General features: G+C 31.8%; 1 protein-coding gene across 2 annotated transcripts in view; it reads right to left on the bottom strand.

The window, feature by feature from the left end:
* LOC142348834 (uncharacterized) overlaps positions 1-25,030 on the bottom strand; it is a 114,517-nt gene that overhangs the window by 70,974 nt on the left and 18,513 nt on the right. Inside the window, exons 1-2 of one of the 2 annotated variants that reach the window (XM_075400365.1) lie at positions 6,754-8,449; positions 2,632-2,776 (exon numbers count right to left, since the gene is read on the bottom strand). In XM_075400365.1, the coding sequence (XP_075256480.1) occupies positions 2,632-2,776; positions 6,754-7,308 (700 nt within the window). In that variant the 5' untranslated portion in view covers positions 7,309-8,449. Of the gene's footprint in view, positions 1-2,631; positions 2,777-6,753; positions 8,450-25,030 lie in introns of those variants that run through there. The other variant, XM_075400367.1, reaches the window with a different exon arrangement.

Here is a 25,030-nt window from a genome sequence, read left to right as displayed (position 1 = left end):
TTAGGCAAGGCTTCTTGCTCAGCATATTCAGTCGAAATTTCAGCTAACAAATACTTGTGATCTGAGAACGACTTCTCCTCTAATATTTCGCTACATAAGTTAATATTGTTACTAAGAAAAATATCCAGCGAGCTTGCATGGGATTGCAGTGATGACATATTTAATTTTTTGAATTCGTTCAAAACTACTTCTTCGTGAACAATTACTACTTAAAGTAAGTAACAGCCAATCTGTGTGAGTGAAGTTAATGTCACCATTCAAAAAGAAAGTAAAGGATTCAATGGATCTCTGATATTCTTGGACATCTCTGACAATCTCCTGAATGGTTTTGCAGAAAAAATCTGCACTGAGTCTATATTTGCTGTCAGCTGGGGGATTATAAATGTTGATAATAACGATTGTAACCTCCTTTAAGAAGTATAAGCAACAACAAATGAAATCTGAATTTGTTCGCAAAACCTCCATTTTGCATGATAATGTGTTTCGGTGTGCTATTAGGACACCCCCATGCGGTCCAAGTTTTCTATCTGATCGCGACTGGATTGAATAAGATTGACTAATTAGGTTTTCTTGGTTTCCAATAATTGGGTTTAACCAGGTTTCTGTGAGGCAAACAATATCGGGATTAATAGTTTTCGGAAGGATATCCAACATCACTTGTCTATCCATACTTAATAGTGAACAACATTTCAATGATAGTTCACGCAAAATTTTACTTGATTGTAGTCAACTGAATTCAGGAGAGTTCGTTAGTAGGCAACTATTTTCTTCTATAGATAAGTTAGTATCAATCATTTTGTTCCTGAAAAACAGCCTAGCTGATCTAATTTTAATGTCTGAACTGTTGATATTCAAGGTTTGAGCAAGTATTAACCGATACTCTAGAGCTTGTTTTTCTTTTTCCCACTCATTTTTCGATAAACTGTTTGATAAAAATATTGTCGGCCTTCAATTTTGCATTTGACATCATCATGATTCTGCAATTCCAAGTATTTGAGAGCTTCACCACCAGCGGTCGCGGACGAGTTTGGGTTGAGTTAAATTTACCCAGACGAAAAATGTCTTCGATATTTAATGTCTGGATTCCAATTTTTCGAGCAAGTTCGTCAACTGATTTTTTGTCATGACTGATTCTGTCCAATATGGTTATCATTGTATCGCTCGTTTTCTCTGGTACTCCGAAAACTATGATTTTGTTTTCTCGCTCTGATTGACTAGTTAGATCAGCATTCGCTCTCAAGTTCTCAGTTAACTTTTGAGGTTCATTCTCGTATCGTGAATTTTTAAGCGTCAATTTAATTTGTTCTATGTTGTTAAGCATTTCAGTTTTAAATTCAGTAATCTCTTTTTGCAAGTCGTCTCTTATTCCAGCAACGCTCTGTTGAAAATTATTTTGCAAATTTTCTATTTCGTTGTTTTGGTGACCTATGACGTTTGCTCTACAGGCTACGCAGGCCCAAAAAGCACCATTTATCTTGTCCAATGCCACAAAGTTCTCATGCGACAAATCTGTACATGCAACGTGAAACTATGAATTGCATTTAAAGCAGTTAATGCATTAATTTTTGCAATTTAATTTGCAGGAGCCGCAAGGAAAATTTTCAGAGGCGTTGTTATTTGTTTTCAAACCGCCCCAGAAAACTTGGGGGGGGGGAGATTGAACTTTCACAGTTAGACCACCCTGGAAAATTGAACAAAGAATAGGTACTATCTCACCGGAGAACTGATATTGAGCTTTTCGGCTAGCCCCCGTAGACCCAATTAAATAAACTGCACTCCACTTGCACTCGACAAAAAACAGATTGTAGCAAAGGTGTGTAAGTTTTTTAATAAGAATTTTCAGTTTTCAAGTTCAAGATTCCATCAACTCAGCAACTCAATCATAAGCACGTAATAATTTAGTAAAAAGTCTTCATTGTGTACCACACAAGTCTCTGAAATCGTTATGTCCCTATGGCACCTTCCTTCTGACAAGTCAGAGCAATGTATACCTGGTATACCTGATCCTCCACTCTTCACAGACGTAAACTGAATAAGGTACGCTCTTGATTGTTCTCAATATCGACCTTCGTGATAGTTGGAAATTTTCTTATAGTAATTAGACGCCAATAAGCTCGTGGCGTATAAAAAGATATAGAGCTGAACCTTTAAGATATGAAATTTAAAACTTGATTTAAGAATTGTAATTTTTAATTTGAGTTTAAAATAAAATTTTAATAAGTTACGGTGGCCTGCAGCACGGAACAGACATAAGCAGAACTAAAGATTGGCTTTCTTGGAAAACTGCCTGAAAATTGAAGGAGATCAATTAATTGTGTTTATAACGTACCACTTAACACAACACAACTTTTTACTGGCCAAACGTACCACAGAAACGATTCGAATATTCTATCAATCCGTTTTGGATTTATGCAAAAGTGGTTTTAAGTCTTGATTAAACAAGTTCTCCCAAGTTTAGGACGCGACTTGGGGAAATTCGATTGGCGAAGACCTTTATTGACTAAAATTACACAGTCGAGCTTAGCTTCCTCCTTAGAGAGGGGAAAAGTCTTTTGACAGGCATTTTGAGTCGAGCATGGCCTTTTCATGGGTCAAGAAATAGCATTTCAGTCAAACAGCTATTTGACTGACCTTTGAATAGTGATATCTGCCACTGAGCTGAAATGTCGTTTCTCATGACTGTGAATGTGATTGGGAGGAGAGGAAAGTAGTTGTCTTTGATCTCCATCCCAGTTCTGTCTTTCACCTCCTGGGCCAACATTGGCACCATGTATTCCTGCAACAAATAAACAAACCAACATAGACAATTCAGTTTTACGTCCAACTTTACAACACAAAGAAAGAAGAAACTTTCAGTTACTCCCCACAGCCCTCCCGGCTTCGTGCGGGTATGTTAGTTCCAGCCCTTCAAAAGATCGAAGTTTTAACTATGGTATTATATATGTATGCGGATAATTTACAACTGGGCGAGACTTAATGGAGGGCAAGGATCCGCATCAGAAAGCTGTGTTAAAAAAGCAATCAATTGTAACAAACCCAATAAACCAAAACTTCATGCACCTTAAGATATTTAATATCATGACACTCTTGTTCAAGCTTGAACATCTTCTCACGCCACAATTTGCTGATAAATTTTGATAAGATCTAATGAAGCTAAACAGACAAATAAGAAAAACCAAGACAAAGCACAGCAAAACATCCAGTACAGACATTTTGTATTTTATAGGTACGAGTTTGGCCTCGTTCTCATAACAACCTTGTCTCAGCACAGTGACAATGCCTGATTTTAAAAATCAAATGCACCTTAAAATTGCTAGGTAAAAGTTCTTCAAATAAGGCTGCCCTACTGCAAAGGCGTTCGATACAATAAATCACAATGCAATTTTGTTGAAGCTTATGCATTTTGGATTTGATCACCAATTTCTTAAGTTTTTTGCAGACTATTTAATCAAACAGACCGCAGTGCGTATATGTTAAAAATGAGTATTCGTCAGAGTTAACTGTTACGGGTGGTGGTCCACAGGGTTCAGTGTTTGTGGTTTATATGTTCGCTGTGTACATTAACGACCTTTCATCTCTAATAGAGAACAGCACATATCTTTTTGCTGATGGCACAAAAATTATTGGAAGTTTATTTTAAATGAATTTATTTTCGCTACAAAATGATGTAAACAAAACTATCAAATGCTTGAAAGAAAACAGCTTGGAATTCAACATAGCAAAATTTGAAGCTATTTGTTTTTGATGTGAAAAAGTTAGATCAGTGTAGTGTCCAGTTGTATGCAGATGATACGGAAATTACACGCAAATCGTCGGTGAATGATGTTGGTATAATTATTTTTAATAAGTTGAAATGGGACTGTCATATCAATCTGCGGCTATGGAAGGCACAACAAAAGCTTTTCTTCTTGAAGAAAAACGTTCACTTTTACAAGAGTAAAAGTAAGTTTATACAAAAGTTACATTTTATCAATTCTCCTTCACGCGTCAAATGTATGGCTCTCGAGTTGGCCTAATTGCAGAAAACTATAAAAGATGCAAAGAAGAGTGCGCAAGTGGGCTTTGAATAAGAAACTTTTTACCGATAATGAGTACAATCATAGCCTCATTTACCACAATTTTTCAATCAGTTTTCTTTTGGTTCGAAATGATTTTCTTATGCTGAGAAAAATTTACAAATGTCATACTGCCCTCAAGTCTGATGATTATTGGATAGTTTTCAAGGGGCCACGCAGTAACAGTTTTGGAGCAAAACAATATTTGAGGACAAATTTTAATTGGACGAAATCAGTCAAATTGAAAGAATATTTTGTTTTGAGAGTTGTGAAATATATAAATGTTCTCACCCAGCGAAATGACATCTCAACTTTTGACTGGACATGTCCAACATTGTTATTTGGGAAACAGCTGAACTCTCTTCGAAATTTACCAAGTCAATTTAATAATAATAATAATAATAATACTATTCATTTGAAGACATTTTGAAAATTTAATGAAAAATCGAGGAAAAGTTTGTCATAATGACCAGTTATGAGAAGCTGTTTATTCGTTTCTCAAACAGAAAGATGTTACTGTCAATCAATTGATGAATATGACCTGAATATTAGCTGCTATTTTGAAGGTTTAACTTTTTCTAAATTTAAATTCTTACCGCAAAACCAATAAAACAGCCATACAACCAAAAAAACTGCAACTTTGTGTCACTATAGAGTAAACTGTTCATTAAACCGTTGAAAACACAATATGAAACTCCTCGGAACTATCTCATTACATAGAAGAAAATTTGGGTTGAAGAAACATTCGAAGTTAATCCATTTTGGGGGGGGGGGAAGAAACAACAAAAACATTTAGGAGGTTCCAAGCTGTTATGAGCTTTCATCGTGAGAAAAATGAGAAATTGATTAAATAATGGAAAACGTATGGTTTTTTAAGTTCGATGGGCCGCGATTGTTAAGTTTTCTGTTTTTCTGCTGAATCTAAACATATCGAATCAGAAACAAATTTTGCAGAGGAAACCTGAAAATTAACTACAGATTAATTTTCAGGAAGAAAGAAGCTATTGGAAGAAAAGAAGCTATTGTTCTAGAGAACATGGTTCCAGACTGAGCTACGGTGCTCTATTATGTGCGAAAAGTGCTGAAGGTAATGAAAGAATTGCAGAAGAATTATGAAAAGCTCTGCCGGGCGATAAAAAAGATTTTTTTCTGTGGATAAATTTTACGCAGTTATCTGCTTAATGTGTAATGACAAGATCTCAATTTATGTAAAAAATGCATTACAATTCATCACATTAGGAGAAGATTATGTAAAAACTTTTCACTAAATGTTTTTTCAGCTTCCTTCTATCATAATTTTGAAAGATTAAGCGGCCAGGTTGTTATCAACTAAAACACATTTTCAGTTTTTAGGAAAAGTCGTCCTCTGAGGAAAATTATTTGTTCCAAGATAAAGTTCTTTCAACTTTAAATTTCAATAATTTTAAATTTATCCATTGACTTTAAATTATCTTAACTTTAAGTTCCTTTTTGGCCTTCCGCTTTCCAGTCTTATATCCAAAATATACAGAAAATCTGCTGTTTTCACGTTTTAGGGATCTTTTTGACAAATCTTCTCACGCCGATCTTTTCGACGCGCGTTAATCGCACTCATTAACCCTCCAGTTGCAAATTCAATTCGATTTTTTTCCAATTTGACTTAGATTACACTTGCAACTTGATTCCGAAGTCAAAAGCAACTTTTCAAAAAATTTCGAGCAAAAATTTCGAATTCCAAATAGTTTTGTAGTATGCCACGATTTTGAGGTCAACTTTTAACCACTTTCACGGGGTGCTTTGGAAACACCCCAAAGCCATTTATCAACTAGCACCTCTTGGGGTCAGAATAGGCTATATTAATGGGTTTTCAGCCACTTTCATCAGTTCATAAAGGAACATTTGCCGAATCTTTTGTGCCCCCAGTGATCAGTGGCCATTGATCATACTTAGTGGTACAGCAGTTACCTAGCTTTGATGGTTATTCAAAACACAGTATATAGGCCCAAATTGGACCGTTTTCAGGTGTTTCCGAGCCGTTTCTCAGCAGTTTTAAGCTGGTTTTTGGCTTATTTTGTGAAGTTTTCTGGGCTGTTTTTGACGTGTTTTTCGGCTATTTTTTCAACGGTTTTTGGCTTAATTTGAAGTTCTTTGCGGCTTTTTTTGCGCTTTTGCTGGCTTTTTTGACGTTTTTTGGTTTCTTTGACTTTCTTCAGCTAATTTTGACGTTCTTCTGGCTATTTTTGACGTTTTTTAGACTTGCCACTCTTGGCCCAGACTTCTAGACTTGCAAGTCTTGGCCAAGACTTGCATTTAGGTTGAGAAGTGTAAAAAGTGACATTATCATAGCTCTGATACAGTACTTGCAATTAGACGCGCACAGTACTGATATTGACTTGGCTTTCAATCCGGGTCACCAGTATGTGCGTACATGGACAGTTATTAGTCGTCTCTGATTGTTTTATAAATCGCTAGCTGGAATTCTATTCAAGAATAGCCCCCTTTTACAAAAATTGGGAGCAATTGTTGAAAACAACCCGTTATAAAATGCAACTGAAGTCTCCAGTTCAATTCTTGGCAAAAAATGGGGATCCCGATGGCCGAAAGTTGCTTCCAATTAATTTTTGGTTGCTAAATAGGCGCTCTAAAAACGTTCTTTTGCTTATTAACCTAAACGAAAAAAAAGAACTAGACTCGAATTGAAAGAGAAAAAGGTTCATACCAAAGCAATTTCCTGAGTTGCAAGATCAGAGGCCATGAATTGTTGAGCCAAGTCACATGCTTCCGGAATTTCTTCTCCGCCTAACTCTTCAGGAATTATGTATTTCACAGACTCATAAGTTATAAACCCATTGCTCTTATAACCAGACATGTTATAATTCATAATATATGAACAAATTTCATCTATTGCATAGATTAAATGCCACTTATCTTCCACGTCTGTTAAATTCAAATCGTATAAAAGTAACCTTATTTTATCGTACCGGAGAACAATAGAATCGTTTTTGTATTCTGCCCAATTTTTGGATATTGCATCATCTAATTCCAAGTACTTTACATACTTTTTAGGTCTGTACAAATGATTAAGATTGGCGTAATCAATTTCATAAAAGTAAAAACTGACAAATATAGTAGCAAATGCTAAAATTAAAAACGAAGTCAGAAAAATTACGGGAAATTTAGCTATTATGATAGCTATTTTCGTAAAAGTTGCGCTTAAAAATCTTTCAGGCGTCTTCAAAGCTGTACGAAGATAAGTAAGTTTGGCCAAATTCATTTTGATCAAAATTAATTTTCGAATTTCGGCGGTTTGCGTGTTAGTAGTTAAATGCTTACGGAATTTATAATGTAGAATACCATAACCGATATTGAGTTAAATAAAGTTTCATGAATAAGTTCAAACATGTAGATCAAAACCGCTGTTACAAAAGCAATGAAGTTGACTCAAATTCTACAAGAGTGGTTATAAGCTTTGAAGGACTCTGACACGTGTAATATCAAAATCCCTCAAACTAATATGAAGTGGACTAGGGAAGCAAATTAACGGAGAAAATGCAAAATAAATACGCTATAAAATCACATTTGTTGCCTTTAAAATACTCTTGAGGAAAATTTACTGTTTGTATTCAAAAACTGACGTGATATATTCATGGATAAGCGTTATTTTCTGCAAAATTCTATCCGGTCGATCAACTTTGAGTAGAAAACAAAAGATTTAATGCTCCATATTTGACCGTAATATAACTGAAAGTGTAATTTTTCCCCACCAAAAGCTGTAGTTATAAATAATGCATGTGGGACAATTTGGCCGCTGAATAGGACATATTTGAACGTGGCTTGAAGTGACAAGGTATTGTAATGTAAAATGAACTGAAAAATATTTTGCCGGCCGGAAAGATTATGGATTTATAGTAGCATAGCAAGGCAAAAATGAAGCAAAACTGAAAAAGAAAGCAAACAAATATTTTTCAGGTATTTGGCTTCTGTTTTTTCTTTTTGGCCGACAAATCTAGGCGTATAATTTAAATAAACACAAGTTCACTTTTTACGTAATGGAAAGAGAATATACTTTTCAGAAGTGAATTAAGCTGACTTAGAGCAAATCCGAATTAAATCTAAACGCGGTGAAAAATCGAACAATTTTGTGAGCAAAATTGTGAATGATAATGAAGTGAACCGTGTTTTAAATCAGCAAAGAAAGCTCTCTAGTTTAGTATAAGTATTTGAAGACGAAGTTTGGTATTAAGCTAATGTGTTTTCTATGTTGAGCTTTTCCGGTCGTTGACTTTACAATTTGCAGAGCTGTTCGAATTGTGATAGCACTTAATTAAAACAAACTTGTGTTTAAGCACGTTTTTAACGCTAAGATAACAACGATAACAAACACAATAAAACAAGCAGCACAAATTTGTTCAGTTAACAATTTTAACAAAGGTTGAACAATTTTGTAGCGTTAATTAATTATGTACCAATTATTTTTTTTAATCAAATTATCAAGGATATGAGATGTCTGTTCAACAATATTCCTCCCCCATGTAACAAATATGTATGGCCTCATTTTAGCGATCTTTTACAGTGTAATTTGATAAGTGATATTTTAAAGGAGATTATCCATTAACTCAGTTTCCAACATACAAATTTGGGATAGATGGATGAAATGATGCTATTGTTTTTTTTTGGGTGCTCATCGCACAAAACTGCTTGAGCCAAATTTGTGGTATACCTTTATATTCAATTTGCAGTTTACGGGAACGCGTTCAAAATAGTGACCCCGTTACACGTGAGGTGTATGGTATTGCATTAAAAGCGACTCAAAACACTGTTAAAACCCAGCAGTCCATTTAGGTATGAACTGGAATAAAAGGTCCATTGTTCTCAATTGTTCTGAACTCCACTGGATGTCAAGATAATTGACAAACTCCAATCGAGCTCACTCAATTCTGTCAAACTCTACTAACAATCAGTGGAAAAGTGCAGCAGACTTATTCTCATTTCAGTACTGTTGAGAAATAAAAATTACAATAAGTAATGTGCGGGCAGGGCGGGCACCCTGTACCGACTTTATTCCAGCTCTTAAGCGGATTTTAGGTCAACTTATATTTTTTTAAAGTGACACAATTTGAAAACGGTCATCGGCCGAATCATTTTTTTTCCACGGTGATACAATTTACATAATGGGGTGTGGACAAAACAAGGTCACTCGTTTCAGTCTGGGTAAAACAGAAAGAAATGCTACAACATACCTATGAATTTCTTCAACAAAAGAACGGGTTGAAGCAACTCTTTTTGAAGAACTAGAAAAAAATGAAGCCAGCGAAATTTAAACACACTGCAGGACAAGTCCTGATTTACAATCCAAAGAACTGAATGAACTAGTGACCTAAACATCAACGTTTTTCCAGCAACATCAAATTTTGTTGGTCCACAAAGCAAATGATTAAATGTGCAGAAGTATACAAAAAAAATCTGAAAAAAACTTTTAAAATGCTTATTGTTCCAAAAATTAGTATCGCAAAAAAACATCAACATTAACAATACTTGATATAACTATTGACACTACGCGTCTTGCAATGCGTACATCATATAAGACCTGTTTGAGACTAGGCAAAAAAATCTACAACAAAAGCAACAAAAACCGGCAGTACTCAAGAAAACCACTGGTTGAAAATCAACCGACTAAGTAGATTTATTTATGATTCACTAGCAGCCAATGAGACGTTTTATTAGTGTACTTGATTGATAAGACAAGCAAATGTAAAACAAAGACAGACAAAAATCAAGCGTTTGCTCGGAAAACATTTAGTGTCAGACTTCTAAAGCCAACATCTAAGAACTTGAACCATTACTTAGCTTCATTTGTGCCCATTCGCAATCGACAACACCTGCCCGTAATAACGTTAAGTGATATGAGAACAAAATGAACAAGGCTTATAAGGAAAATTAAAAAAAAAACTAAATATTATTTTTTTTAAAACAATAAATATTCTGTGTCAGTGACGAGACTGAAAGATAAGACAGTAGACTTAAATTAAGGACAAACATTAAAAGACTCATTTAAGTTTCAAGACAAAATTAGATTCAAGTCAACAAACAAAATTTGCGAAAGACTCAAGCGTTAACGGAAGTAGTGGATAAAACAAGGAAATCAACCACCAGCAAAATTTGGCCTGTTCTAACGCTAATCGCGTATGTCGAGTAGGGCCAAATTTTACTACTTGTTGATTTCCTTGTTTTATCCACTACTATACATTCTCTCTATAATCACTTCTTTTATATTTTAAATCTATCATTTCTTGTCTCACTTGGTGCAAACCACTAGTGTCGAGTTAAGCTGGTAATTAATCGTTATCAGACGGATAGTTTGGGTTCTATCAGTAAAACTGCTTCACAGATCCCTACAGTGAGACTGTATATGGGACACACTTTGATGGGTATACAGTCAAAAAACACTGAGATCGGTATAAACACAGTGATTAGTGTTTTTCGGTATAACTAATCAGTGAATTTGTAAAACAACCCCGTTGAACTGCTTCGCAGATGAGATCGTGTAACAAGCACATAAAACCAAACTTGCAAAAATTGATGAAGCCACTTCGTGGATAACTTGAACAAAAAGAGCACAGTCAAAAACACTGAGATCGGTGGAAACACAGTGATTAGTGTTATTCAGTGTAACTTGAATAAAAAACCAGCTTATTATTTATTCTAAATCTGCTATTAATTAAGAAAAAAAGGTCTAAATCTAAAATATCAATAAAACCCAAAAACTACATGGCAAAAAAATTAAAAGAAAATGAATTAGCTTCTTGAATATTATACTTATAAACATGCTCCCTGAATTGATTTCTAGTATGACCATATCTATATCTATGAAGATAAATACATAGTCTACATTTCCTATTTCTAATTCTATATAATGATATATTCTTATAAACATTACACAAACTACATACTAGATATTGATCAGGATCGGAATAACGATATCCCAAATGTTCTATATAATCTTTCACTTTAACCATATTTTACATACATAACAAGAATATTCTAATTCTTTACAATTATTACAACATTCTTTCCAAGGTTTATTTATACATTTATTGCATTTCATTTTCATTTTTCGAAAAATTCTTTTTTGATTATTTCCCTAAACAAATACATCACGTCTCAATCAACTAATACTAGTGTCATAAACCTCTGCGATATCTGTAATCTATCCTTTGAATCAAAGAAGGGTTTATACAGGCATCAATCATACGATCTCAAACATAAGGAACTATTGGAGAAAATGTTTCAGTCTGAAGAAGAAGAAATTTTGGAGAGGGTGTATAACTCGGATGAAGATGATTATGTTTAAAAACCTAAGGTTGACACTAAGGATATTATTAGAACTAAACCTAAAGGGGTACCCCAACGTGAGAACAATATCTACTCTAAAATTAGGTACGAATGTAAAGAATGTCATAAAGAATTTAGGAATAAAATAGCTCTAACTACTCACTCATATAGTCATAATCGTAAGTATCTAGAAAACACAGAAGACTTCGATATAAACTCCAGTCAGAACATGAGAGAGTTTTATATTACAGAGAAAGTGGGAATTACATTGAAGATATAGATGAAACAACTAATTACTATTTAGAAGAAATTAAAAACTGTTACCAGTTCAGAAAAATTAAGAGTTTTAAATATAAGATCACAGCCGAGTGTGAGTATAAAAAGAGAACCAAAGAAGAAGTTACAACTACTAAAATATTTTTCAATACTGACTATATTATAAATAACGCAATATATGAAAACGGAGGCGCAAGTATTGGCTAGATAATGAAAAGGAAATATATAAAGGTTATGGTTATGATTTCGAGTTTCTTGGAATAAGAAGTTTTTAGTTAAACATTGAACAAACTAAAACATCTATTGGTACCCATATAGATTTACCAGCTGATCTCAAAATATCTAAATCGATATTAAATATACGAAATTATAAATACAACTGCTTGCAACTAACTATCACCGCATGGTAACATCCAGTCATAGGTAATGCAACTCGAGAAAGTAAATAATTAGATTAAAAAAAAATGAACCAAGACAACAACATGAAGACGACTTTGGCTATATATTAAGAATACAGAAATTATATAATTTTAATATTTGTTTATACACACCCTGTGGTAATGGCAAAGTAGAATTACTTAAACAGGTGGATGATTTCAATGAAGATAGAAAAGATGTAAGAATACTAGTTTAGAGTAATGGTCAAATCTAACACTGTGCCCTAATAAAAAAATAGAAACCCTGTTAGTTTGCCCAAATAAAAATAACATTAAATATTATTATTGCGATAGGTGTAACTATTGGTTTAACTCACAAATTAAATATGATTAACACGAATGCAACAATTCATTCCAACCAGAGATTGTTTGTCCTAAGAAAAACATATTATTTTTATAAATGAACACGAACGTCAGAATATAAAAAATATTATAACCGCCGATATAGATTGTTGCATTGTTGAAGTCGCAACTAATGACTGTAAATATGTTATAGCTGAATATATTCCAAAAGCTGTGGGTTACACCTGGCAAGGTAACTTCAAGCACTACTTCGGTCTAGGCTTCATCAAAAGATTCGCTAGAGATCTATTAGAAATAGAACCTGAGAATAACTTCAAGCGCAACAAACAAACAATATTCAATGAAGAAGATAAATTATATCAAGAAACTAATAACACTTGTCATATCTGCAGTAAAACATGTATTAATAAAGTAAGAGATCATTGTCATGAAACTGATAAATATAGAGGGCCAGCATGTAGAATATGTAATCTGAGGTACAAACAACAAAACTTCATTCCTGTAATATTCCATAATGGCTCTGGCTATTACTTCAACCTACTATACAGTGAATTCTTCAAACAGAATAATGATAAAAGAAAAGTAGATAGCATATCACTAGCTGCTGGTAAGTCTAAGATGTTTAGCATTGGTTGTCTTAAATTCTTAGATAGTTATAACTTCTTAGCTATGCTCTAGATCAAATGGCGAAGATATACGGATGTAAAACTAAAACATTATATCCATATGAATACTTTGGTTGGGACTCATATGACAGCGAAGCTGCCAGCGGTAGCAAAGCTACCTATGATGAATTTACAGGAAATCTAAAAATAGAAGACTTCAAATCCTCTCTCTCGGATAAATTAACAACACAAGAAGAAGTAGATAGCCTTTATAATGAAAACAACCATAAAACCGGTAGAGATCTAACTATAGAGTATTTACAGAACGATATCGGCATATTAGACTATTGCTTGAATGAATATGTTAAATTAAGCATGAAAGAATTCAAGCTCAATCCACTACATTACGTTAGTCTACCAGGCAATAGTTTTGATTGTTGGTTAATGTCAAGCAGTGTTACATTAGATACACAAATTTAGATAAACAAATGTTAGATGATTTTGTTGAAGCAAAGAAAGGAGGCATATGCGGTATAATGGGAGATAGGATAGTCAACAATCGGGGAACCCGCTTCGCGGAATGTGAAACAGGGATGAAGTCCCATAACAGAAATATCTGGTACATTGATGTAAACAACCTATACGGCTATGCAATGATGCAAAAGATACCTTATAAGGACTTCCAGTTAACTACTTTTACTACTCTTGATACTATATTAAAGACTCCAGTTGATAGTGATCATGGTTACTATATAGTTTGTGATATTGATTATACTAATGAATGTAAAGAGAGAACAGAACAGTTAGCACTAATGCATAATAAGAGAAAGATAAATGATAATGAATTGGGGTACCGAGAAAGAGATGGAGGCAAGGCAAGATCACAAAAAATAATTTTAGATCAAAACAACAAAACAGAATAGATGGTTCATTATATGATGTTAAAAATCTGTGTTAAGATGGGAGTAAAAGTAACAAAAATATATATAGTAATTAAACTTAAACAAGATTATATATGTTCAGATTATGTACAAAACAATACAAAAAAAAGAACAACAGCTAAAACTGAAGCAGAGAAGGATGTAAGGAAATTATTGAATAACTTCCTATATGGAAAAATGTGCATGAATCCTCTACACTTCTTTCAAAGCAAGTTCTTGCATGATAAAGAAAAGATAATGAAAAGTGTAAGTAAACCAAAATTTAAGAATATAACTAGATATAGAGATTATAGCCAAAAAGAATATATAAAAAAATGGAAAAAAAATAACTCACCTGTATATGTAGGAGTAACAATACTCGAACTTAGCAAATTACATATGTTTGATGTATTCTATAATATTCTACAACAATCCCTCAAAGATCTAACACTTCACTATATGGATACGGAGAGTTTTGTATTTAGTTATAGTGAAGGTAAAGTTATTGATGAGCATATGGACTTAAGTAATCTAGACATACCTATAAAAACTAATAATAAAGTCCCCGTCAAGTTTATGCACGAGCTGGGGAGTAGGATTATTGATGAATTTATAGCATTGTCCCCCAAAACATATTGCTCCAAAAATTATCCTAAAAACACTAAAGAAAATGGAATAAAGAAGCATAATAAAGCTAGGCACATAGATTATTATGATGCGTTAATGAATAATACACAGAGAACAGTGGATAAAAGCAGAATACAAAAAGTGCGGGATAGCATGACAACAACAAAAACAAGTAAGATTAGTTTAAATATATTTGATTATAAAAGGTTTTATGTAAACAATTTAAAAATTTATCCACATGATAAGAACTATATTCATTTAAAAGGAATTTGTTGAGCAGTATCCAAGAAAAGACTTCATCTGTGGCAAGCCAAGCGGCTTCACCGATTAAGAAACTATATAAGGATAAGGATAAGGATAAGGATAAGGATAAGGATAAGGATAGGAATGTGGATAAACTGATCTGCGAACAGACTTCGTCTGTGGCAAGCCAAGCAGTTTCCATGGTTAGTGATATTAAAGAACTAACTATAGATAGCAATAGAAAATTAATAGAAGCAGCTAATATATTATATAATGAGTTATTATAATTAGTTAATTTAATTATAATTATAGATCTATTTCATACTTAGTATAATACTTTTATATAAAAAATGACTAAGCTAGATGAACTTATAGAATTAAACTATCTAGAAAAACAAAACAGAAAGAATAGATTAGAAGATAAATTAAAACAACAAGAATATTATGGTGAAATAGTCGAGTTATTTGATCCTTTAACTAAAACTTTAAATGCGAACAGTGAACTCAATAGATTGGCAAAATTAAGAGTTATATAAACAAACTAAGATGATCCAGCAAGCTGGCCACCAATTTAATGAAGCTTTAATGAAGTCCAATGGCAAAGCTGTAGAGGAAGCTCGAGATAAACCAGGACTTTTAGTAGATAAAGACACAGCTCAAATTATTAATTTAATGTCAGTTCAATCTAACCCTCAATTAAAGTTAAAGTTCGTAAATTTAGATATCGCTGAATTTGAAATGAATGGTGTTAAACTAATTTGTCAAGAAAATCATTTCTGGTTAAGGATAATATATATGAATTTTCAGATGTGTTTAGAAACTTTCTTACTAACCCAAATATAAAACATGGTGAAATCGGGGGAAATGAAAACAAAATTAAATGGTTTTTATTTGATATTGGATATGATTTAGTAAAAGGGGATAAGAAAAGCGCTAGATATAGAACAATAAATCGTATAATGGGGGTAAAAGATGATGTATTTGGCAGGGGTTTAAATAGCAACCCTAACCCAAATAATTTGGTAGAAAGTATAGAATTATTAATACTAGAAACAAAAGCTGGTCATGATGGATTATATGATGAAATGCTAGATATATCTAAGCAACTATTATCTATGAATATTATTAATCAAGAGCAACTAGATAATTTTGTTTTTAACTATGGTAAATAAGTAATGATGGAAAAACAACAACAATTATTAGCTACAGAAGTATTCAGTCCTCATATAACAAAGTTTAGAAGACAAAGAATAATACCATTATACAAAGATGAAACATGGTCAGCTGATTTAATTGATAAGTCATCTCTAAGTCAATACAATAATAATTATAAGTTTATGTTAACAGTTATAGATATATTCACAAAATATGCTTGGGCTATTCCATTAAAGAATAAATCTGGATTATCTATAACTAATGTTTTTAAAATAGTATTAGGTGAACATCCACAAGGTGGCTCTGAACCTAGAAAACCAGAAAAAATATGGGTAGATAGAGGTAGTGAGTTTTACTATAAAACACTTAAATCTTTAATTAAAGAATATGAAACAAAACTATTTTCTACTTATAGTGATTTAAAGGCTGTGTTTATAGAGAGATTTAATAGAACATTATTACAAATAATTAATAAACCAATGTTCATCAATGGTGATGGTAATTGATTAAATATATTAAATGATGCAGTCATAACATATAACAATAGCATTCATTCAACAATTAATATGACACCAATTGATGCTTCTAATAATCCTGATACAGTTAGATACTATATCAGTGAAACTGCTTCGCAGATTAAATCTATCAAAGCAACACCCAAAATTAAAGTTGGTGATTATGTTAGAAATGCAGATAAACATAATATCTTCTCTAAAGGTACACTTCAATTAGAGAATTGTGTAAAATTAATGAAGTTCTAAAAACACAACCACCAACATATAAAATAGAAGATATTAATGGAGAGATAAAAGAAGGTAAATAGTATGAAACAGGAACTGTTAAAATCCGAGTTTGACTTTGAATCTAATAATAAAGTTTTAGAATCCTTAAATATATTTCTTAATATAAATAATGACAAGAAATAGATTTAACCAAGCGAAACATCATATGGTGAATGGAAACAACTTAACACTAAGTCAGGCTCGTGGGTTATTCTTAGAAGATAAAGATAATATTGACCTGAAGGATACCTATAAAATTACAAATGTTCATCCTCCGATAGATGAAAAAGATGTTGTTAATAAAGAGTATTGTGACAATAACTTATTAATCTCTTCTAATAAAAAAGACATTTTAAGTAGAAACATTACTGAGCTAAGAAAAGGTGAATTTGATAAAGTCACAAACAAAACATTACAACTAAATGAAACACAAGTTAATGATGAACTAAATAATGAGTTTATTGAATCAGCAAATGAAGTCACAAATACTGTTATGTTTTGTAATAAAGTTGCTGCTGATACTATCTCTAAACATAATCAATTAAAACTAGAGATTGATGATAATAAGTTTAATCAAAATATCACTAACATACAACTAGATGAAATGTTTACTACTGAGCTAAAAGAATTTAAAGAAGTTAATAAAAAGACTAATTCTTTTATAAATGAAGCCGTTTTAAAGAATAAAAAGAGAATAGTACAATATATAATTGCTATACTTTTACAAAGTACGTTAGTTGATAACAGAGAACAAGAAAGTCTAGAGAAGCATTATGGTTTTAACCAAGAAGATATAACAAAAGAAATAGAAAGAATTACTATTAAAATAAACTATTACTATTTAAAATAAACGAAACTATGACTAACCGAACAGCTCCTAGTGAGAGATTACTTTACCCAGTTTTGTCAGCAGTATCAGAAAGACTGATAAATGAAAAGATTCAAGCCAATAATAAAATTAACAACAATATTAACATTATAAAAGATATTAGAATTTATTATGAAACTGAAACTAATAACTATAATAAGAAGTTAAGTAGATATAAAAATTACATTAACGTAGCTGAGATAACAGAAATAGTATTATCATCAATAGCAACAACGGCAACAACAACATCAGTTGCATTAACAGGTATAGGATTACCTTATTCTATACCAACAGCTTTTGCTACAGCAACTGTTTGTGGTTCATTATCAAAAACAATTAATACTAAAATGAGAAATAAAATTATAAAGTGTTCACAAATGTAAATTTTAAATAAACAGTTTAGCGACAACTTTAATAAACTATATACTAAATCAATGAATGATAATGAAATAGATAACAACGAGTATAATGAATTAGTTAAGGTGTATGAGGATTATAAGAAGAACAAGGAAAACAAGCTGAGTGTTTTTTTAAACTAAAGTTGTTAGTGTTTAGTTAAGTATTAAGTATTTAGTAAAATAATATTAGTATTAATATTTACCATTAGATATATATATATATATATATATATATATAAATATATATATATATGTATATATATATATATATATATATATATATATATATATATATAAAAATGAATATACCAATAATCATAAATTTAATCATGACTATAATCAAATAATTATCTTTTCTTTGTCCCTAAGTATACACCTCTTCCTTTTTGTACTACCTTTATACCTTCACCAGTAGTTGCAAATTTAATTAAATCAGGCGTGGCTGATAAAGCAGCTCTAGGGTTTCTACTTGCAGCTGCACTTCTTATTTTACTTGCTATTTCTAATGCTCTTACTGGATTATTAGCAACTTTCTTTCCAAAGTTAACCGTATTTCTACCAACACTTTTAAAGAAATCTTTCAATCCCTCTGCTTCTATTGATGCATCAGATACTGTCACTGATTTAATCCTTCCATATTTAGTGCAGGATCTTCTTAACATTTTAGTACCATTTGAAGTAATAGGTCCACTTATATTATTAGTACCACTATAATGTCTGCCACCAACACAATATGAATTAGTTTTGAACTTATTTAAAAAATAATGGAAGTTAAAAAGTATTATCATTTTGTTGTTATTAAGCCTAAGCCTAAGCCTAGGGTTAATCCTAAAGCCAAACCCAAACCCCAAACTGAACTTGAAGCTAGATGCTTATCTCTAGATAATAAAAAGAAATTAGATATTATTTATGCTAAGGGTTTTGTTAAGACTAGTAGGAAATAGTTTGATTATCATTGATTTAGTCATTGTTTAGTCATTGGTTAAGTCAATAAATATATCCTTTATTATAACTATGACTTAATTATAACTAAGACTTTTTCTATGATATAATATAAACCATCTTATTACCATCACTATTAACACTAATAACTTTTCTAGTTAATACTAATGCATGACATATAACATCTGCAACTGCAGCACTAAACTTAAAAATAAGTTGTATTGGCTGTGGACCTATATGATCACTTTGATTTCTAGTATCAAATACATATATTCTATAACTGCTTTTGAATGTTCTACGATTTGTATACGGTTTTATAATATGTGGTAGCCCATTATAATCTTTATTAATGCTAAAAATCTCTTTAAAAGCCTCATTATAATTATTAGCACCATAATTTATATTCAATCTATCCTCAGGATGAAACTCGCTACCAATCTTACAATAACATTCAGTAACATTCATTATTTGAAATGTACTTGCATCATGAGTTTGCTCATTAACATTATTTTTTTCAAAAGCAATCATTATATATTGTGGTCTTTCCATTACATTTTCCATACCTAGATCAAACAAGAAGTTGGTAGCATTGGGTACATTCTTATAAAATGTCTTTCTTTCATAATAACTAAAGTCTACATTATTCTTTTTACTTAAACCCTTCTGCACAATAATTCTATTGTCATTACTACGATCAATACTGGGCACACACCATGATATATCTTTATTTTCTATATTAGCATCATTAGCAACTGCACCAGGATTAGCATTAATTCTATACAGAGCCTTATCATTATTAATTCTTTTTAATATTAGTTTAAATCCTAAACCATATATAATCTTTTTTAAATCATTTACAAAACCAAATAGATCTCTCATCTTAATCATCATATACATATGACTTTTTTCTGCAGCAATATGGCCACCTTTGAGTTAACTGTTCCTATTATCTATATGTCGAAAAAAAACCACTCTCATATTCATCATCACTACTAGTTAATAATTTATACATCAATAGATTAGGATGACAATGATCTATATATTCAATATTCCTACCACCACTAGTTTCAAGCTTAGTTGAACTAAAGAATGCCATCATACCATAATTAACTAATCTGATATTAGCATCATTAGAAAATACACCACCAGTATCATCTGATACAACAAACTCTATCTCTAGATATGAATCAGGTAAATTTAAATGATTCTCTTCCCTATTGAGTATGATATTAATATTAGTATTGATTGTATTCATTGTTGCCAGATTATTCGGTTTATATTTTATAATCCTATTTTTATGTATACCATTATTATAACCATAAGTTGTATCCAAATTAATCTTCGTTTTTAAAAGATAAAAATTTAACTTTTAATTGTAACTAAGACTATAAATATGACTATAACCATAAATATAATCCAAAAATGACAGACAATTTAATCTTATATGAACTAAAAAAGATAACTGAAAAATTAACTAAAACTAAAGAAGAGCATACACTTAACTTTAGAATGGTAAAATTAACAGAAAGGTTTAACTTTAGTGAACTTATACTTAATACAACAAAATTAGGTTTAACTAGATTATCAGTTTATAACTCGGTGTTTAATGTAAATGGGAATAATAATAATAATAGATTTATGTTCAATTCTTTAGATCGACAAATTTTCTCTGATACAAAAGTATATATTATAACATCCGTTGCATATGAATTATCTGAAATAGCAGAAATAATAAAAGAGGAAACTGAAGGTAATGTTATAATAGAAGTAGATAAAAATACAATGAAATGTAAAATGGAAATAAAACAAGGAGTACTTAGCTTTGATGTAGAAAACTCAATAGGATTATTACTTGGATTTAGGAAAGTATTATATAGAGCAGGTAAATATACATCTCATCAAATTGTTGATATTATGGGTTTTAATACAATTACTATTCATTGTAATATTATACCTGGAGCTAAAGATAATGGTAAGGATACAGATATATAATATACATTTAATCTAATTGAACCACCAGTAAAATAATATTTAGTATTAAATGTGATGAATGTAAAAATAAGTCCTGGGATCAGAGTTGTATTTGGTTTCAGGGCAAACCATATCATTGTTTTGTATGTAATAGAGTTATAATATATAGAGATAAACATAATCATTTACTAGAACATTTTAATAATCCCGATCAATATCTAACATGTAGAAAGTGTAAAGTGTATAAACATATCTCCCAATTTAGATTTAAACAATTCTATTGTAGGTTATGTACATATCTCCATAAATATACAATAGAAAGATTTATTAAACATGTTGAATCCCTTACACCATATTCACAGATTAGTAAAATTATAAATTATAATTAAACATAAATAAATAATTATAATTAAATATCTACAATACTCTCTGATCCCAATTAATTCTTAGTTTACCATTCATATTTTTATTTTTAGTTATATCAATGACAATGTAATTATAAGGCTCTTTCCATACCTTATTACATATATTAGCAAAATCAGTATAACTAAGTTCAATATTATTAAAGAAATCTTGATATATCGATGCTAGGACTTTACATCTCGGTTCAATTAAAATAAATAGATTACAGTTCTCTCTAACACTCTGCCTGTCCAGAGAGAAAAGGTTTTGATTAAGATATATCATATTGCAATTATTATGTCTACCTCTACAAAAGTATTCATTAATAACTGGTTCTTTGGCTCTAACATCATCGATGATCATTGGTTTCTTTAAGTCTTTGAGTAGTGTATCAGGAGAGGCTAAATCTTTTATATCTTTAATAAATTCTATAATTGCTTTATTATTTATTCTTTCTAATCCATTGTATTGATCATCAGTAGGTCCAATGATGTATAAATTATCAAAATATATACTAGCTAGAATTAGTTTTTTTTATAAGAATGTCTTACCACACTCACTAGGACCAGATATTATATATCAAAAGTTATCTGGGAATTCAGCTTTAGTAATTATATCATCATCATTTCGCCATGATTGTAGATCATCATTTGTATTAACAGAGATATTGTTAATAAGACATTTTTTGTTGCTAGGTTTACCCCTTTGATGTTTTTCACCATATAGATATATAAAATTATCACTATCATTTTCATTATCATTATCATTATCATTATCATTATCATTATCATTATCATTATCATCATCATCATCATTATCATTATCATTATCATTATCATTATCACTATCATTATCATTATCATTATCATTATCATTATCATTATCATTATCATTATCATTGTCATTATCATTATCATTATCATTATCATTATCATTATCATTATCATTATCATTATCATTATCATTATCAATATCATTATCACTATCATTATCATTATCATTATCATTATCATTATCATTATCATTATCATTGTCATTATCATTATCATTATCATTATCATTATCATTATCATTATCATTATCATTATCATTATCATTATCATTACCATTATCATTATCATTATCATTATCTTCATCATTATCATTATCATTATCATTATCATTATCATTATCATTATCATTATGAATATCATTATTAGCAAAGCTACTTCGTAGATCATTGTGATACTGGAGTTTACAGTATCTAGAAACTTTGTAACCAAGTACTAAACTATCTACCTATAAACACTCTATGCATATGTCATTTGATTACTGTCTTTGTAAAAATATACCAATTGGTGTTAGTTGCTCTTTTGCAGCAACCTGTTTCGTTAAACATAGAAATGTGTTAATCACACTTTAAGAAAGTGCAGACGATAAACAATAGCGACAGAAAAGAGTCGCATCGTGGCCAATTGAGTATTACTGCACTATAGTGTTTTATTCCTATAAGAATAGATTATTCCTATGAGTCAAGAACTAGATAGATCATCCACATCTTCATCTTTACATAACACAACATTAATAGATAACCAACTGGTTTGGTCGAACCCAGTTAGGACTACATTAAACCCACAGATCACTAGACAACTCGCATTCTCAAACATCCTTCTTGACATGGCGCAGTCAGCCAAAACTCCATTAGGAGTAAACCCATTCTGGGAATCCGGCGCAACACCACCAATAGAATGGAGACAATGGTTCCCAACACTAAAAATGGCGATAATGGCACGCGACAGTATTGAAGTAGATAAGTTACTCAAATTGAAACCACAACCCACAGACTTATTCTACCCTACACTACCAACATACGAAGAAGAATTTGAAGGAGAGACAGAAGACGAGGCAAGAAATAGAGAACAGAGGAACGAAAGAAGGAGAGTTGATTTTGAAAATGAATGCAAGATAATAGAGCGAAAAGGAGCAATGGTCGACAGAATACCGTGGGATGAAGCAGACACGAAAGTAAAAAGCCTGATATACCTATCACTTGGAGCGGAAGCAAGAAGAACATACCATCAGAAAAATCCACACACAAATAGAAAAATGCACCACAAATGAACTCGCACATGAAATCAACATCACATTCACTATCCCACGAAACACCACATTTGACAGATTTAAATTCTTCAAATCCATGCAACAATCACACGAATCACTCGAGACATTTTACAGCAGAATAAGGGAAGGAGGAGCACTATGCAAATTCAAAGACTTAGAGGAAGATTTGGTAAAGGACCTTTTCATTTCAAACATGACCAACACATCAATCCAAATGGATTTGTTATCAGAATTAAGAACACCACAACAAGTACTCAACTTTGCAATCAACAGAGAAAGAGGCCAGGCAAACCAGCAGGAAATTTTGAGAGCACACTCCAGCAGCACCAACTGGTCACAAGTATCTTACATCAGAAATAAACCAAGAACACCTTTCACTCAACGCCCACCACAACAACCAATATTACCAACTCCAACAACTGGTAAAATAGAACCCTGCTACAAATGTGGGCACCCATTTATAAAAAATCACTTAAACATGTCCAAAGCCAAAATTTCACTTGCAAAATTTGCAAAAAGATCGGTCACTTTACATCAATGTGCAAAGCCCCAATGCCAGAACGAAGAAACACAACGTTCAGACAGGACTTCAGGAAAAACACACAACAACAACAAACAACACCACAAACGAGAAGAGTGAGACATGTGAAAGAACAGGACCTTTGCGAGGAGGAACAAGAAGCAGAAGAAGAAACTGTCGATCCAGAAGCCGCTTTATACATAAAGAACTAATAGAAGACTGGTCGTCAGTCAATACAATAAGATCTGTGGAAGTAAAGAAAATAAACACCATATCAGTTAACAAAACAACTGGAGGTGAATGTTGGGTCAAAACAAACGGAAAAAACACGGAAGTGGATTGGCTAGCAGACACAGGTTCACCTCGCTCATTTTTAGAATACACAAAAGCAAAAGAAATCACAAAACGAAACAAAGAAAGCAAAATAACAATGTTCGACGAGAAATCAAGATACAAATGTTTCAACAATCAGGATATAAAGATCTTAGGAGTGTTGCACATCACATTTAAATCGGGGGCATGGACAGCAAAAAACTGTAGAATACTCTTGGTCAAATATCTACCACAACCAGTTATGGGGAGAGATATTCTACAACAACTGGGAATAGTCCTCACAGCTACAAAACCAACCGGTAAGATAATCAACTTAGTATCAGACACATCGACAGAACAAAACATAATAAAATGGATATTCAAAAAGTACCCTCATCTATGCACAAGACTAGGACGTTCGAAAAACCATGTGGCAAAATCAACATTCAAAGAAACTTTCACACCAACACAACACAAAGGTAGAAGAGTCCCACTACACTTATTAGAAAGGGTAGAACAAGAACTAGAAAAACTAATCGAAGATAAACAAATCATGAGATTGGAAAAGTGTTCAGATGAATACTTCATAAGCCCCGTAGTAATTACTGTTAAAAAGGACAAAAGCGTTAAATTTGCACTCGACTCTAAGGAATTAGACGACGCAATACACAAAAACAAAGATTAAATTCCAAGCATCGACCATTTAATTGACGCAGTTGCAAACTACATATCCGAACGGAGCACAGAACAAGGAACATTTTACTTCTCGAAAATAGATTTGAAATACGCCTACAGCCAAATAC

Source organism: Convolutriloba macropyga, chromosome 10 (assembly GCF_964194025.1).
Source record: "Convolutriloba macropyga chromosome 10, txConMacr16.3, whole genome shotgun sequence".
Lineage (NCBI taxonomy): Eukaryota > Metazoa > Xenacoelomorpha > Acoela > Convolutidae > Convolutriloba > Convolutriloba macropyga.
Note: the sequence above shows the minus strand (reverse complement) of the source record. Positions and strands in the feature narration are given on the sequence as shown.